We start from the raw sequence: 17,760 nt of genomic DNA on the forward strand, positions 1-17,760 counted from the left end.
GATGGTGCTCTGTGGATAAGGAAACTATGATGAGTTAAATACTTTGTTATATCCATAATTTCGTTATATTGAAGTTCACTCATTTTAAACAGCGCCATAATATACACAGACAAGGAAGAGCAGAGGACAAGTGCTGACTGCCAACATTTTTATCGAAGCCGGCACAAATATATACTATTCACAACAGGCTGAAAGAGAGAAAGGAAGAAAGGGGAGGCGAGTCATTGTCAATCAAACCCTGCTGCGCACGAGTTTCAGCCTGCTGCGAATAGTATATGTATCTTTGTGCAGGCTGCAATGAAGATGCTGTTGGCAGTCAGCGCTGGTCCTGTGCTCTTCTTTGCCCGTGTGTTTTTTGGCGCTATTTAATATAAATGACCCGTACCAACTAGCTTGCTTTCAAACCCTTCTATATATTGAAGTTTGTTATATTGAGGTTTAACTGCCAGATATAATCCAATGCACTTCCAAAACAGTTTGAACATTGAAACAAATCCTTAATAGTTTACCAATATAAACACAGAAACCATACCATCAGAAATATAATTTAATGTAGCTATTTTGCCAGGATAAAAATCTACCTCTGACTAATTTTTCATCACTTCTTTTTTATGCCCTGTGGTAACACTGCTGAATGGCGATTTGAGTACATGTGTACTTGGTGCTAAGGGGAATCCGTGTGCACCTTGTTTGCATGTACTCCTATTGCTTGCACCCTTTGTGAATCAAAGTTACAATGAAGCAAGAACAAGATGCATATGCTGGCGGTCAACAAGAGAAGACAGAGTCGCTCCTTGCGTTCCCGCATTTAACAGAGTACAGACCTTGTATTGAGCATTAGCATTTCTCGTTTTTTCTTTAGTAGCTACTCAATTTCAGCCATACCCACCCAGGCAGCTAAGCACATTAGGAAATAGCCCTTGGCTGGGCTCATGCCAAGGTGCTTCTATTTAACTATGCAACAGATCCAGACAAAAGTGCAAGTTTATTTATTTAAAACACATCAACATCAACAGCGGATAAAAATGGAAGGAAGGCTACCGTAATTGAGATTCAGCATGGTATCAGTGGTCTGGATTAGTAATGACTAGAGATGCAGCCACAAGGTTTGCAAGGATCTGTGTTGTGACTGAGGTCCTACCTCAGTCAAAATTGTGTTCTCTTGATACAGAATGCTCAGCAAGAGTGTTAGAAGAAACGTTTTTGTGTTTTAACACTGTAACAGTGTTCCTTGATGTGCCTTTGAAAATTACCCGTCTTGCCAATGTAGACGTAACTGCAGTCTGAACAAGGAATATTATCACAACACTTGGGTACTTTTCTTTAGGAAGCTTGTCTTTGACATATACAAGCATGTCTAAGTTCTTTCACTGGCACATGTGCTCATCAAAAGAGCAAAGTATGCAGGCTAAGGCCTCGCTAGTATTGGGAGAATATGGTATTATAGTATGTTTATGAGCTACAAATGTGGCAGAGGAAGCGCTAGGCAGGCGGGCAGGATAGGTGATGCTGCACTGAAGCAGGATAGTTGTTACGCGAGAGTTAAAGATGAATGGTTTCCAAATCTTTTTCGAAGTCTTTAGGAGAGCTGCAGGCTTGTTTTGAAAATTGTATGAGTGATGTGAGGATGGTACATTTGAGGCAAGCAAGATGATTCGACTTGAAGTTCAAATAGCATCTCGTGTGCGTAGGTTTTCGGAACAGATCGAAATGAAGTCCTGTCCCTTCACGTTGCACCATAACATCAAGAAAAGGTAAGCAATAGAACCCACACAGAGGAATTCAGAGAAAAACCACTCCTTGGCAAGCCCCACAGAGGAATACAGAGAAAACCCTGGGGTGAATGTGGGAGAAAGGAGAGTAGAATTTGCACTCATGCATAATCCTGTCGTAGACACCCGACGGACAAGTCTTTTCATGTTGACGAGCATGATGATCGGGCACATTGAGGTCTCGGCTGCTTGGCATCCATTCCATTCATCGCCGTACACAGTGAACCACAATAACATGTGAACAGATGGTGCAAACAGTGGGCATAAACAGAAGGAAGGATGCAAAGTGATTCAATGTATTCAATTTAAGAATTCATTATTCAATGGTCTCGAATATTGTCTGTTCTTTTTTCAAATGTAAGGGATAATAGCAACACTTGTTGGAGTCTACATTAAGTCTACATAGCCTTTAGCTTGATGTGCAATCGTCAATGAATAAAAGCATAAAAGATCTCATATAATCATAGGTTAAAATACATGCTAGGCATTTTGCTGTGTCAATTTCTTTTTGGATGCATCTCTTGGCTGATTTCTTGGCTTGGCAGTCTGGGTGACATTTTCTTTGTTGTCAAGCTGCAAAATGAGAATGAAAGGGAAAATATATTGCAAATAGGAGAATGGCATGCTAGATGTATTATGCACAAATGACCATGAACAAACAGAAAAAAATGTTTGCTTGAGGTTAACTCCGATGCCACCTATTTAAACATATATAATGTAGAAATGCTTTTATGGGACAACTGGACCAATTTGAGTAAAATATGTTGCATTTGAGTGAGAAAATTAAATTCTAGTGAATTACGCTGTGCAAAACAGAAGCCAGCAGCTGCGACAAGGCAAGAAGTGGAAAAGAAAAGTTTTTTTTAATTAAGCACTCCAATAAATCAATCGTGTTCTTACTAAAGAACCATGGTGTTCAACAGTGTGAAGGCATGCAAAAGTAAACCAACTAAAAGTTGAATGTCTCAAAAAATCTGTAGTCCAGCAAATTTTGATGTCAGAATTAAGTAAAGGGGGGCGGGACCCACATGAAAATAAAAGACAATGCACTAGACTTGACAACATGGTGGATCAAAGCCCCTTGCTAGAGCCGTGGGTGACAGTATCTGTAGCCATAGAAAGCACGCTCGTGCAACTACTGAGCAGTTGTATCCCGTCATGACCTCAGCTATTTTGGGCTCCATGACTGCGCAGTACACATCAATCTGCATGACCAAAGAAAGAAGAAAGAAGCTTTAAGCTATAGAGCTACTGACAGTGCTAAGGAATGACTAGAAAGATGAACATACTTACCTGCATTGCATCAACTTCAAATACTTTGTAAAATGTGAACAATTTGCGCAGAGAACACTTTGGGATGACTGTCCTTTACAAGGACTTTCTTTAATTCTGGTATAACTTCCACTGCTCTGACAAGGCATTTCTGTTTCTCCAGCAGATATGGAGGCTTAGACCAACATGTGGGCCAAGTGCAAAGAATGCACAAAGCCACAGGGAAAGCATGTAACACTCCATACACTTTTGTGACACACTTCAATAGGGGCACAAATGCTGTTGATACTGAATGCATCTTTGTTTTATGTATCATTTAAATGATATCAGAATATCAACGAAAACGTTTATAATCTTACCGGCACCGTACAAAAAACTTGAATGTGCTGATTAAACAAGACAGAAAGCGAAGCTGCAAACATTAATATTTGTCAATTGTTGTTATCCAGTAAACATAGGGTGCATCCCTTTTATGGGAAATTTATTGAGCAGACATTGGAATATTCCAACAGATAATCAAAATTCAGGACATGTAAAGAATACTTCATGAGCCCAAATTTTCCCACTTGGACAGCTTGTCTTTTTGACTCATGAACTACCTCCCTGGGGCCATATTTTCGGACAATCGCTTTCATACACATTCCACCCTGTTTTTGCTTCCATGAGACTTAACATGACTGCATCCTAAGTGCATCCTAAGTTCGAATCCTCCTCCAGTACACTGCATTTTCAGGCTTGGAGTGGTGCCTGACATTGGCGGAAAAAAATGCCGAGAGCCAGTGGGACTAAACTAGTCCAGGTGCAACCAAATTAGCAAGGCCCACTAAGCTTCAACAAAGACACTCCCTCACCAGAACAGGAATTGGCCTCCTTGGTGCAGCATTCAGCCACTACGTCCGTCATGACCCCTACAATTAACCCATGGCCCTCAGTCTTCAGCAGCTGCGGAGCACCTCGCCAAGGCGATCGTCAGACTTACGATGCTACAGAGGGTTCTGGATCTCTGGATCCGGACAGGCCACCACTGCAAACTGAACCTGGCAATGTTCAACGCACACGAGCCCTCTCGAGTGAAGCTAGCTTAGCAGGACTCCTTGAGGAATTATCAGGCATTGCGTGGGATATTATTGGCCTTAGTGAGGTTAGAACTGGTGAGGCTTATACAGTGCTGACTAATGGCCCCATCCTCTGCTTCAGAGGACTTCCAGATAAGAGACAATACGGAGTAGGACCTCTAATCTATAAGGACACAATGGGCAACATTCATGAACTCTACAGTATCAATGAGAGGGTAGGAGTAGTCATAATAAAGCTGAATAGAAGGTATGGAATAAAGGTAGTACAAGTCTACACTCCAACCTCAAGTCTCGATTATGAAGAAAGAACACTTTTATGAAGATGTTGAATTAGCGATGAGAAAAGTGTAAACTCAGTATACTGACATGGGTGACTTCAATGCAAAAGTGGGGAAAAAACAGGCTGGTGAACAAGCAATTCTAGGAGTACTAGAGAGATGTTGATAGAATTCACAGATAGGAATGAGCTCTAAATAATGGACACCTTCTACAGGAAGTGAAGCAACAGGAAGTGGACCCGGAAAAGCCCTAGTGGAGAAACAAGAAATGAAAGATATTTCATATTCTTTGCCAATCCCAACACAGTGCAGGATGTAGAAGTGTTAGGGTAAGTGCAGTGATCATACGGTAGTGAGAGCTAGCATTTCCCTGAATACAAGGAGAGAGAGAGTAAAATTAGAGAAAAAACAGGCCAACCTAAACATAAAAGCAGACCAATTCAGGCTGGTGCTTGCAAATAAATATACAGCCTTAGAACAGAGGGATGATAACATAGAAGTGATCAATGAAACTATAACTAGGCTGGCTTCAGAGGCAGCAATTGAAGTGGGAGGTAAGGCACCAAGGCAACCAGTAGGCAAACTCTCCCAATTAACAAAGGATCTAATAAAGAAACGACAAAGCATTTAAGCGTCCAACTCAAAAGATCAGATAGAATTTGCGGAACTGCCAAAACTGATCAACAAGGAGAAAGTAAGGGATATTTGAAATCATAACATGAGAAAGACTGAGGAAGCAGCAAAAAGTAGATGCAGCACGAAATCAGTGAGAAGAACACTTGGCACAGGACAAGCCAAGATGTATGCACCGAAAGTTAAGCAGGGTAATATCATCAGAAATTTCGAAAATATAGTAAAAGCAGCGGAAGGATCCTATACTGACCTGTACCCAGAGCAGCCACGAAGTAGTAATAAACAAGATACAGAGGCTCCTTGTATAACTAGAGATGAAGTTAGAAGGGCCTTGCAAGACATGAGCTGGGGAAAAGCGGCCGGACAATTTAATCAAAGATGGAGGAGATATGCATGAAAAGCTTGCAGCCCTTTATATGCAGTGCCTCATGACTGTGTACCAGAGAACTGGAAGAATGTCAACGTTATACTAATCCACACAAAGAGAGACATTAAGGAATTGAAAAATTATAGGCCCATTAACTTGCTTTTAGTATTGTATAAAATGTTCACCAATAGAATCAGGACAACACTCGACTTCAGTCAACCAAGGGAACAGCTAGGCTGGCTTCAGGAAGGGATATTCTGCAATGGATGACATCCATGTCATCAATCAGGTAATAGAGAAATCTTCAGAGTACAATCAGCGCTACTATATGGCTTTCATATATATGGCTGCACAGGATGCGTGTGCATGCCCATTCCACCTGTGATAGGACTGACACACGCTGTTGCAAGAAACATAGCTGTAGACCTGTGTTATTCGGCACTTTCTTTCTGGTCTTAATATTTCAGCAAAATCTGTCATGATGACTGTTGACATTAAGAGGAAGCTTTAGCTGTGGGACTACAAGTACATAGGAACAGAGAAATTGGTTTTCTCTGCAACCAGCACCAAATTTAATGAAGTTTGCTGAATTTAAAAGAAGTTATAATCTATAGTGACTTCAAGAGATTTTTCAACTTCAAAAGGAATTGCTGAAAAATGCAAAATTTCAGTATATGAAACTATCAAGTTTGTAACTGTAATACCCCAGTCCATAGAGCTTCATCCAATAATTATTGTAGGAAACCCCACGCCCCAGTCGCATGGGGCATTTTCGATCTCAATTGAGCCGATCGCTTTTCTGGATTGTGATTGGCTCCCCTCTGCACTTGTGCCGAGGAGCCAATTGCGATCGAGAAATTAGATCTGAAACCAAAAAGGAAGAAGGCACCTCCCCACACTGTGCCGGACACCATGTATGACAGCTGTCGTAGCTGGGCATGTGTGCCTAGCCTCAACACCACCCCTATAAAATTATACCACTAATTTGAGAGGACATTTGCAAAGCTTTTCTAAATATTGTAATAAATTTACTTAAGCCATAGATTCATATATCAAATTTTTCTGCTTTAGATTCTCTAATAAATGCAGTTTACAGAACTGCAATATCTGTTTTTGTTGCAGAGTTATAGATTTACCTTCATGCAATCTTTTTCTACACTTCAAAAAGTTTGCACCCTCTAGTGCTTATCTTGTCTCGCGACAAGAATCGTCATCTGTCTTGCCTGCATTTCCTTTCTTTAATGCTGCGAGCCTGGTACTTCCAAGTCACAAACTGCATGCGCATTATCAGCGTGACGTAGCATTCTCAAGAGGAAAGTAGCACACGCAGAGTTTTATTATTAGTAGTATTTTATTATTAGGCAGACGATAATTGTTGTGGGACAAAATAAGCCCCAAGATAAGCCCCACATGTTTAAGGGTATAACTTCCCAATTAAAACAAAAGAAATTATTACAAGAAATTGCAGGCCCTAATTCAAAATGCAGCTTGCTCTACTGCAACAAATTTAATTCAAATTTGTCCGACAGTTGCTTTGTGAAAAGCTTTATGCAATTTAGATGTACTTGAACAAGAAAATTGGAGATGGTCCCGAGCTAAAGCTTACACTTAATGCACTTAGCATTGAAGATGACGAGATAAGTATGATGAGAATCAGAAGAGGAAGCTGGAATGATGTCAATAGAAAGACCACAATGGCACGACGATGACAATATGACAAATGGATTATGACGAAGCAATCGACCGCACAATTAAGGCAGAATAATGTTGCGACACGCTGACGAAGAAAATGTCAGCTAGGTCGGAAGAAGATGACGCTCTGGACTTCGCACGCTGTCTACCATCTTGTCAACCACTACGATTATTGTAAATATCCTGTAAATATACGTCTGACTGTTTTTAACCCCGTAACATTTTTGGTGGAATATCAATAGAATTATGAAGGCAGTATGACAACAATGGGGCGACGTTTCAGAAATGGTGTTAATGGGTTGCAACAGTGCGATGGCAATGAGATGACGACGGCATGAATGACCACAACAGCATCACCACCATAAGCACATACCTAGAGGCCTAAACTACAAGACAAATGGACATAGATAATCTATGCTCTCTAGTACCGCCAAAACAGATGCTGAAGCTGTTGCAGTCATGATGTTGCAGCCATTGGGTGATGCGCAAGTGTTCTGACCAGTCAAGTTCGAGGTATCGGGCAAGGACCATTTTTAGAATAGAAATAATGAAAGTTTTGGCCCATAGAAAAAATTACAGGTGTCAGCTGGGACATTCAGTGGCCATCAAATTAACTGAAAAGTAAAACTATTCAGAGTCAAATTAACTAAAAGTCTATATTAAGAGTCAAACAGAGGTGGATATATGCAAAAGGTATTGCAATCAACCCCATACAAGGCACCTGAGAGGGCAGTCTTTCACAGCATCATTGTTATCCAGAAAAGTGCGACAGGTGGCATGCATCTGTCAACAGTACAGATCTATGAAAAAGGCAGTGAAGGCAATGTGCTTAGTGAAGTCCTTCTTGCTTGGTCTGCCCCCTTTGATTGCAGTTACATGGTCAGTAATTTGTAATGATTAATGTAATAAAACTGATACGTCAGTATGACAAGGTAGCCATCCTTGTTTATTGTCACTTTTTCCTCTTCCCCCCCCCCCCTGCCCCTGTGCAACCCTTTCCTCTTCTCCCTTATACTCCCCTTTTCAAGTCTCACCCCTCCTGGAGTGATAAGGAAGGACATTGCTCACCGCTGCAACCTCCAATTGTCCACTGTTCATATACCCAAGAGTCTTGAGTACAGCTTGCTGCACACACTTTTCACGACTTAGAATGGAAAAATTTTTACATCAGTTCCTGGTAGTCCCTTTCGGACAAGAACAAGGTCATTTAACTTGATATCAGGTATATGTCCATGATGCCTCTTGTTGAACTGGCGTTTCATTGCTTCACGATACCTGCTGCGCTCCTCAGTGGTTTTTGTTCATTCAGTTGAAGTTTGTCGGAAATTCCAAGCTCCTGGTTGGCGGACAGTTTCAGCGTTTCACCATATGCAGCGACGTGGGGCTGCATCCAAGGCTTGTGGTAAGTGGCCTTTTATAGTGTGCAACGGCTACTTCTAGGCAGCACTTCCATCCTCCTCGGAAATTTGGGTACACTGACTTAAACTGCTTTATACCACGGATAACTCTCTCCGCCAATTCGTTAGCTTAGGGGTTGTGCATGCCGCAGCACAACCCCGCGACTGTCTGCCCACTGCTGAAACTTTCTGCTCATGAATGCGTGTCCATTGTCAGAGACTATGACCTCCAAATTCGAAAACATCGCTTGGTCAAGCGCAATAACACTCTTTTCCAGGGCGTGCAGCTACCATTCTCGTGCATTGGTTGATTGCCACTAGAAATGACTGTGTTTGGGGCACACCTTCGCTCTTCTTTTTCAACTCGGCAAAGTCCACATGTACTACTTCGAAAGGTGCATCTGAGTGAAGCGGCAATACAAGCTCATCCGGCCGTGGCCGGTATTTTGCCTTATTTACCTGGCACAAGTGACATGACTGAACATAGTTGTCTACATCTCTCTTTATATTCTTCCACGTTAACCTCTGTAGAAGCTTATCATAGGTTCGCCAGAAACCATTCCCAGTCTGGAGTGTCATGGTACATGTGGAGCACTTTTAGAATGAGTCTCCGGTACCACGAACCTTCCATTGGCAAACTGTAGTCTTTCGCATCCTTCCCGTAGTTTTGTCATGCTTAACACTTCATGTGTAACTTTGACCGCCAGTCTAGATAACGCATGTGCATTCGTCAACCCATTGCCTGCCTAGTGGATAACCTCAAAATCGTACTGCTGCAATTAGTTTATCCAGTGCGCCAGCTTTCCTCTAGGCTCTGACTGACTGAGGAGATAGGTCAGAGCCTGGTGGTCCGTATACAGTTTGAATTTTCTGCCATCTATGTACGTTATAATGTATTGCACTGCCATGAGGAAGGCAAGGGCCTCTTTCTTTGTTGTAGAGCAGTTGAGTTAAGAAGTGGTAAAGGTGTAGGAATACTGAAAGCCCAAGCCTCGAAGTTGGCGATTTAGTGGAGAACTGCAGTCCCTCTGATACAGCACTGCCCCTGTACCACAATGTGATGAATTTTTGTTAATTTTGAATGGCAGGCTGAAGTCAGTAATGTTAGTACTGGGTCAGACGAGATGCGGCGCACTAGTTTTTGATAGACAACTTCACAATCATCGGACCAAATAAAAGGAACAACCTTTTTTGTCAGCTCGGTAAGGCACTTTGTCATCTTTGCAAGCTCCTTAATGAAAACTCTGAAGTGGCCTGCTAGTCCAAAGAAAACTTGCAGCGAATGAAGGTCACGCGGCTTCTTAAGTGTGGAAATCCCATGCACAGACTCTTGTTTGGTACTTTTGGTAGCAACCTTCGAACACTCTACCGAGAAAAAGGACCTTGGGCTGAGAGAAATCACTCTTTTTTTCATTTATCTTCAGATCGGCATTCCCGAGTGCTTGCAAGACCTTCGCCAGATGTACGGTGTGGCTCCTGCTCAGACTTGGAATACACAACGATGCCATCAATGAAAAGATTTTAAAAAGTTCCGATATATGGCTTTAGAACATTGTTCATCTTCTGAAACCGTTTGGGCGAGTTCTTCCAGCCAAAAAGTAGTCCGTTATATTCATATATGTCAAATGGTGTCACTAAGGCAGAAAACTTTTAGTCTCCTCTGACAGTGGCACTTGCCAGAAGCCTTAGCACAGGTCCAAGTGAGAAAATATCTCACAGCCCCCAGTTTCATTGAAGATTTCGTCGATAAGTGGCATTGAAAAGGGAAATAAGAGTTTGTTGACTTACCTGTAATCAGTACAGAGACAAAATGTGCCATCTCCTTTAGGAGCAATAGTGATCGGAGAAGCGAAGGTAGAGGATGATGGGCGGATTACACTGGCGTCGAGCATCTTCTGTATTTCTTCCTTCAACCAATGTTTCTTCTCTCGCAACATATTGTAGGCCTTGTGTTTCACTACAGTCTTGTCGCGAAGTTCGGTACTACAAACTTTGATGCGGCCTTCGATCAACTTGGGAGCAAGTCGGAAGGCATCTCGCGAAACATTCCTAAGTGGCAGACACCTGGGAATTGCTTCCCATTGACAAGAGGTTGCTGTTCAGGTTTGCAAAAATAGGAGACTCACTGCGAGTATGCAAGTGTGACACTAGTTTTCAAATATTTCAAAGAAAATTTTACAGCAGATTGTCTTAAGTTGGCATACAAATGTGCTTGGTGTTTCCCCATGTATGTGCATTGGTCTGGTCTCTTCCCAATTTTTATGCACAAATTCAAGTTTCTTGTATTTGGGTATCTTTGATAACTTAAAGGTTCTGAAAAGTTTCTAGGTTGAGTTGTTGGTTCCTCTTTATATGCAGTGCAGTTTGTCTTTACAGATGAACATAAGTGGGGTTTGCCACAATGCATATGAAGGGAGAGAAAAGTTGATGCAAAAGCTTCACAGCAACATCACCGCCAGTATAATTAGCGATTCTTTGCTGGATTATGAGATATTGCCTGGAACGGGTGGGGGTATAGAAGAAGCATTATTTACTAATACAAGTTTTGTGAAGTGCAAGATTTCTGGTTGCACGCTCAGGCTGCAAAGGACACCAAGCAGTTTTCATGGACTTAGTATATTAAAGCTGCCGTTTCAGCTTAAAGCTGATTAACAAATTTACCCAAGTTTAGGAGAATATATGCTATTGCAGGATACCTGCAAGCTGGCATAAAACTTTCTGGCAAAGTTTCCAAGCCTGTTTGTCAAACCAACTGACTAATGTGCAACAGCTCTGCTCACTAGTGGTTGCAACTCATTTGCAACAGCTTCTGTTGAATTACCATGTATTAGCAACAATCTTCCCTTGCTGTGTTTTTCAACGTCAACCTTGTGCTTAGTGCTGATCGTTCCAATAACTAAGCAACCGTAACTATACAAGCAAGAGGAGACAAAATTTGTTAACAACCCCTATAAGTACAGCACCGACAACAATAAACCGTGTGCAATGTTCCCTGTGCGACCGCTGCTCAGCAATACCCATCATCAGCAATGTAATATTACTGCTAAATTGAGATCCATACAAGTGGCCGAAAAAAGAAGACTGCAAAAGTTGCTGCTTGTGGTCTCATTTCCAGTTCCCGATTAACTTCTCACATTAAAAAGGATTAACAGGGAACAGATGCCGTAAGCGAGCATTTGCACTTGTCTACTGTTTTAGATTCTGCTTACTCTGAGCCATGGCCACTCGAGCAGCTAAGCCTCTGGCTAGGCTTATGCCGAGATGCTTCTACTAAAAAATGCAACAGATACAGATTACAGCTGAAGTTTATTAAAAGCACATCAACAGGAAGTCACGATTGAAAACTGTACTATATATAAAGATGAGACTACACAATGAATGGAAACTGCATGACTGAATGCACAGAAGCATCCACCTGTACAGCGGTGCATCAGCAAAACTTACAAGCATATTTATGAACAAAGCCATTCGAACATACATACATCAGTTGTAATGTTTACTTTAAGTCGGACTTGCTGCTTCTGCTTACTCATGTGACGTGAATTTCCAAAAAGTGTGCACATCTTAATTTTAAGTGCCACACAAAAACATTCTACGCTTGAAAACTGACATCAAACAATGGGTAGCATCTAAATGTGTAAATATTCAAAATTTTGAATAGGAAACAAATAATCTGCTGTTTGATTCGTATCTAATTTGAGAATTTACTGTTCGAAGTTGTCTTTTTTTTTTCAGAGTACAAGAAATGGTGGCGTTGATTGGAGTCTACATGAAGAAAAGTCAGACACAAGCAGAGATTGTTTTGAATGACTGCTGCAGAAGACCTGCGTTGTTGCAGAGGCACCAATGCTGAGCAAACTCTTGGTTTTAGTAAGTTTACCTTGGTGTGCAGTCGTCAATGAATAAAAGCATAAAAGTCTGTATTACGAGTTTTCATAAAAAAAAAAGAAAAACCGAAATGCATGGTTCACGTAGTTAAAATGTGCTAAGCATTTCGCTGCGTCAGTTGCTTCTTAGAAGTCATTCTGGGCAGTTTTCGTGACTTGGCAGCCCGGGCGACGTTTTCTTTGTTGTCCAGCTGCAAAATCAATGAAATGAGAGAAAATGCCACAAGTAAGAAAATAACATTGTATTCTCCCTGCACAAATAACCTTAACAGGAAGCTTTAGCTAGGGCCCGGCTCCGATGCCGCCATTCATATACATGTAAAATGCAGAAACTTTCTTCCGAGATAACCACAGGGCCGACTAATGAAATTTGTTGCATTTGACAGAGCAAGTTGAATGTAAATTCCATATCAAACAGTCACTACAATATAAGGCTAATTTTCAAAAATTTCAAAAGTTAGTAAGTTCATAAACTTCTATATCTGTTCTTGGTGCAGAGCTACATATCTGAACAAGAAAAATGGAAGCACACAGTTCTGTAAACTGCATCTCTTAGAGCACCTAAAGTGGACAAATTTGATATATCCATCTATAATATCTTATGTGAATTCGTGACATTGTTTACAAGGGTTTTGCTGGAGTCCTTCCTACTCGCATATTAGTGGTCTATTTGAGAGCCATGTATACTACAGTGTAGCCCAGTTATAATGAAGTCGGCGGGAATCTGAAATTGCTTTGCTATAACCATATTTTTGCCATGTCTGGACTCTAAAAAAATTCAAGCATTAAGCAGACCAAGTAGAAAATTTTATTTACACCTTCTGAAGAAAGTGGTCAAGGGGTCCCCTGCATGCGATTTGCAAGCATGCGTTTCAGAATCACATACAAGCGTTTTTGCTCCATAAGTTCAATGGTAAAGCCACATGGCTAAAACAGACCCATTAAAGAAAAGAGGGGGTGGGTTAAATATGTAAGTGGGCCCAAACCCAAGTAGCTTTGTGCTGCTGTCCTAGGAAACAGATACAACTACAGCCGATGTCATTACTGCAACCAAACTAAGCCCAGCCTACTAACCTTGACATTGAAATTATTGAATATAATGAAGAGCAAAATGAGAAAAAGGTGAAAGTAGGGGCCAGCGTTTCGACAAATGGACTTGTTGAAACGTTGGCTCCTGCTTTCACCTTGTTCCCATTTTTCTCCTTGTCTTAAATGTCAATCTGCCGCACTCCCCGGCTGCACTCGTAGTTTCGAAATAGCAGGTGTTTGGAACCAGCGGGCTTCATTATGAAAGAACTACGTCGCATTTCGCTCTTTAGGCGACTTCTTTGATGAAAACTGAGCTGGATGCAGGAAAGTGCCAGGAACAAAAAGTAAGATACGAAAAGTATGATTGGACATCACTTTGGTATGAAAATTGTAACTGCCGCAGCCAGCTTCAGTTTCGTTAATTTTTGTGCATTTTGAAGGGAGAGTTTACATGCAACGAACTACAGTGTAATCTAGTTAATTTGAATACGAACTTAGTTTATTCAAACCGAGACCATGGTCCCGTAAACTTATGCGTATTTCAATAGGTGAAAACGCCCAGCAATTTGAATGCGCAAGCATTTACGACGGTTGATTAGAACATAGCGCACTTCGACAATGCTCAGCAGCATGCCAAATCGAGCGGCGGCGCCTCCAGCCAGCATTGCTCTGATGCCACCATAGAGGAAAGGCGTAGGAGAAACCCCTCAATGCCGCAAGCAAAAAATGAAACTGTGGTGGAACTTTCACCCTGTCTCAAATGGCAAGGTTGCTGTTTCTGCATCGTGCCTTAGTGCCCCAGCCACACTACCGGCAAAACATGCGCCGCGGGAGGGATCGGTCGTGGGCCAATTTTTCATGGCTCGCTGCTTTGGCAAGCGAGCCGCGAGTGGAGGAGACCAAGAACAGTGGCTCCTACAGTGGCATATGCATGAGAAACTGGTATCATGCGGACCCGCCCAACCGCTCTATCCGTACTCGCGCCTGCTTCAGCCGGACCACTTGTTTCGAACTGTCATCTGCTCCGGTCAGCTCTTACTATCGTTAATATTATTATTATATCGTTAATATCGGCTTATTATATCGTTAATATCGGCAAGTTTGCGGCAATAATGTTGCCATGCCCACTTTGAGGGGACAGAAACAGATGGGCGCGCTTAGCTGCCAGTGACATAGGAACACATGGTGGGCATGCTGCGGAAACTGCGGCATTTGTCTTCACTACTATCCTAATACAGCAGGTTTCCACAAAGGGTGGACGAATATCTCAGCCGCGTTACAAGCATCGGCGTATGAACAGGGTACACTCCTAACGTATCAGTTTAAACGTGGCTGCAATTGTTGCCGCTCGCGATTTGTTGCGTGTCCACGAGTGCCGACGAGAAGAATCGAAAGGCGCCTTTTTTGTTGTTCACCACAGCCATTATCAAGCCTACACATATAAAGGCGAGTTTGGTTGTAGCTCTTTTTTGTGTGTCATGGAAGTGCGGAAAGTGATGAAAGTAATGAAATGGGGCATCTGCTTGAGAATGAATGGTGCGTGCAGACCGCTTGGTTTGTCTTGAAGAGTTGTTCGCATAGCATTCGACAGATAGCGCAATTATTAGCTAGACTTGGCACACGACATATCGCTGCGGCAAGTTCGGGGTGCGATCATTACACAAGAAATAAAAAAGAGCCAATTTTGACAACAAAATTCAGGGATGGGATCATTGCGTGAGTGCGATCATTGCGCGAGTGCGATCATTGCGCGAGTGCGATCATTGCGCGAGTGCGATCATTGCGCGAGTGCGATCATTGCGCGAGTGCGATCATTAGGCGAGTAAATACAGTATGTTTGGTTCAATGACTCATTTACTTGCACAGCAGCAAGTATATTTTAAAGGCAAGGTACAATTATTTTGGAAAAGCTTACCGCTGGATTAGAGGCCAGCGACTCCGTCGAAGATGATGCTGAAGATGAAGGAAGTTTGGACAGTGGTGCAGTCAGGTCATTCTGTAAATAAAGAGGTATTGTAATCATAACTTTGACAATTGCACACGCAAGAACAGATGACATCCACACACCCTGAAGTGAACAAAAGTTCAGCAGACATGATATTTGACTTTAAGGGATTACAGTTACAACTACCAAAACAGACTCGATGATGCAAATTAGCATACAATGACCAATGTCATGGCTACTGTACACACACGCTAATGCAATTACCTCATCAGATGTAGGCAGCGCTAGGCGAGTTGCAGCGCTGAAATCGGTGGCCGTCCTGAGCCTGCTCAGGATCCGCTCATGAGGCGACGTCTGTGCCAACTCCATCGGGTACTGGTATTCCCGTCTCTGAGGAGTGCAGCCTGGCAGACAAAGAGAAAGTTTGCATACTATAGCAGAGCGTACAACACATTCGTTGGTAAGGTACCACTCGGGCTGACAGTCTAGTGAAGTACCAAGTAAATGGAAGCTTTGCATAGAGAACTCCCATCCAATTATCTGCTGGAACAAAGAAGCTATTTGTTTAGTGCCTGAGGAACTGATGAAACAAATTTGGTTTATTTTTGCCCTTTTCTTTCCATGTACTAACTAGGGAGCTGATTATCTGAGCCATGAATTTTTTCTGAATTATAACTCCGCAATAAAAAAATAGATCATCATACTGTCAATTGCTTGTACTAAAACGTGGAAATTGAACAAAATGATCTTTCATTAACTGCCATAAATTATGCAAATAATCCAGGAACATTTGCAGAGCTTGTATAAACATTGTGACAATTTCACCAAGGCTGTAAACTTACATAGTCTAAAGTAGACAACTAGAATGTATAACATTCCATAAGATTGCAATATAGTCGAATATAGACCGCCGAAATTGATCGAATTATCCCCCAGGTTGAATTAAAAAAGGTGCAGAGAAAATACCAGAACATACTGCAGATTCATTTCGGCAGTATTTGACTTGGTGGCGTGTTAGAATTCAGCAAACGCAGGTCTGTCTTCCAGGTGTCCAAAGTATAAAACTAATGTCAGAATGACATCACAGCTCCTAAATGAAGTAGAAATCTAATGCACACCCGATGCGTTGGCTAGAAAAATTGTTGCCCAATGGCGGCCGGATTTTAAAGCGAGCTTCGCCACACAGTCTTTTGAAGTCAGCTCTGCCGCAGTACAACAGGGTTATGCTGTAAAGCATACAATCGTTATGAAGGAAGTTATGGTTTCATGTCCAATTGCACCACGTTGGCAATTTCAGCCGCAATTTTCTTGGAAAAAAAAAGGGGGGGGGGGGGGGGTTGGAAGGCGTGTGTAGCCATCATGTAAATACTGTAAACGCCTCAGCGTCAGTGCACGAATACGCACAGAAGCACGTTGGAAGCAGTAATGGTTATGATCAGCTTTCAGAAATGCAACTGAGTTTTCACTAACGCACTGTGCTACAATCATGCTGGATTGAAGACATGTGCAGTAGTTGAGCGCAAGAATAGTGACTGGCATATTAAGGAATGGAATGAATGTGTGGCCAAGTTCGCAGACCACTGCTGCAACTGTTCGTACGTGTTACCGGCACTTTCCACGACGATACAGAAATTTGCTCATCCACCAGCGTTCTTCCACTCACTAACCTTCAAAGAAAGTGCTTTAGCCCTGGAATGTCGGCAAGAGCAAAGAGTGAATACCGCTCATTAAACAACAAAAGGAATAGCGCTTCTGTCATAGTTTCGCATACAGTATCTATATACCTCTCCCCCAACTCTATGCTAACTTTATCGCCAACATGTCAATAAGTGAATGGGTACACACTTGAATATACGTGCACCATATATGCACAACAAATGAGGGACTGCACCGGTAGTGCACATATGGTCAAAGCTGAATGGTTTGTGGCAATCCAGAAGAGTAAGCGAGTTACAAGCAATAATACATCTTTTGCTACAAAGCATTACAATGTACAAAATAGCCACGTTTCAAGCCTTCCGCTCAGCAAGAACAAATCTATCGAAACTGGGCACACCCGCGAGTGATCGGGCAGAAAATAACCAGGTGGCGACTGCACTGAGGAAATTTACTGAGCAAAGCACTAATTCCGATTCAATTCAGGAGCAGAACGTTTGGGTAGCTTGCAGTACATATTTAGCCCCGCTTTCAGAACAAGCACTGCTTGTGCCATTTGGACATGGCTTAATCGGTTCCCAAAGCGCTTTGGCATGTTCTGTGAAGTTGTGGCCAAAGCTTCATATCGTCCACCAAGTGATTGTCTCCGATACCTCCTGAAACAGAGGCTTGCTAAGCCGCACCGATGTCATATGCACCCATGGTAAACATTGAGACAATGGGGGCAGTTGAGGCAAGCAATGGACACATCGCATG

General features: G+C 42.2%; 1 protein-coding gene across 1 annotated transcript in view; it reads right to left on the reverse strand.

Annotated features, from left to right (window-relative positions):
- Positions 1-11,776: 11,776 nt before the first annotated feature.
- The window catches only part of Klp61F (Kinesin-like protein at 61F), a 58,675-nt gene continuing 52,691 nt past the window's right edge, over positions 11,777-17,760 (reverse strand). The window contains exons 22-24 of the mRNA XM_070539197.1: positions 15,613-15,752; positions 15,319-15,399; positions 11,777-12,565 (exon numbers count right to left, since the gene is read on the reverse strand). Of these exons, the coding sequence (XP_070395298.1) occupies positions 12,473-12,565; positions 15,319-15,399; positions 15,613-15,752 (314 nt within the window). The 3' untranslated portion in view covers positions 11,777-12,472. The remainder of the gene's footprint in view (positions 12,566-15,318; positions 15,400-15,612; positions 15,753-17,760) is intronic.

The sequence above is a fragment of the Dermacentor albipictus genome, chromosome 5 (genome assembly GCF_038994185.2).
Source record: "Dermacentor albipictus isolate Rhodes 1998 colony chromosome 5, USDA_Dalb.pri_finalv2, whole genome shotgun sequence".
Lineage (NCBI taxonomy): Eukaryota > Metazoa > Arthropoda > Arachnida > Ixodida > Ixodidae > Dermacentor > Dermacentor albipictus.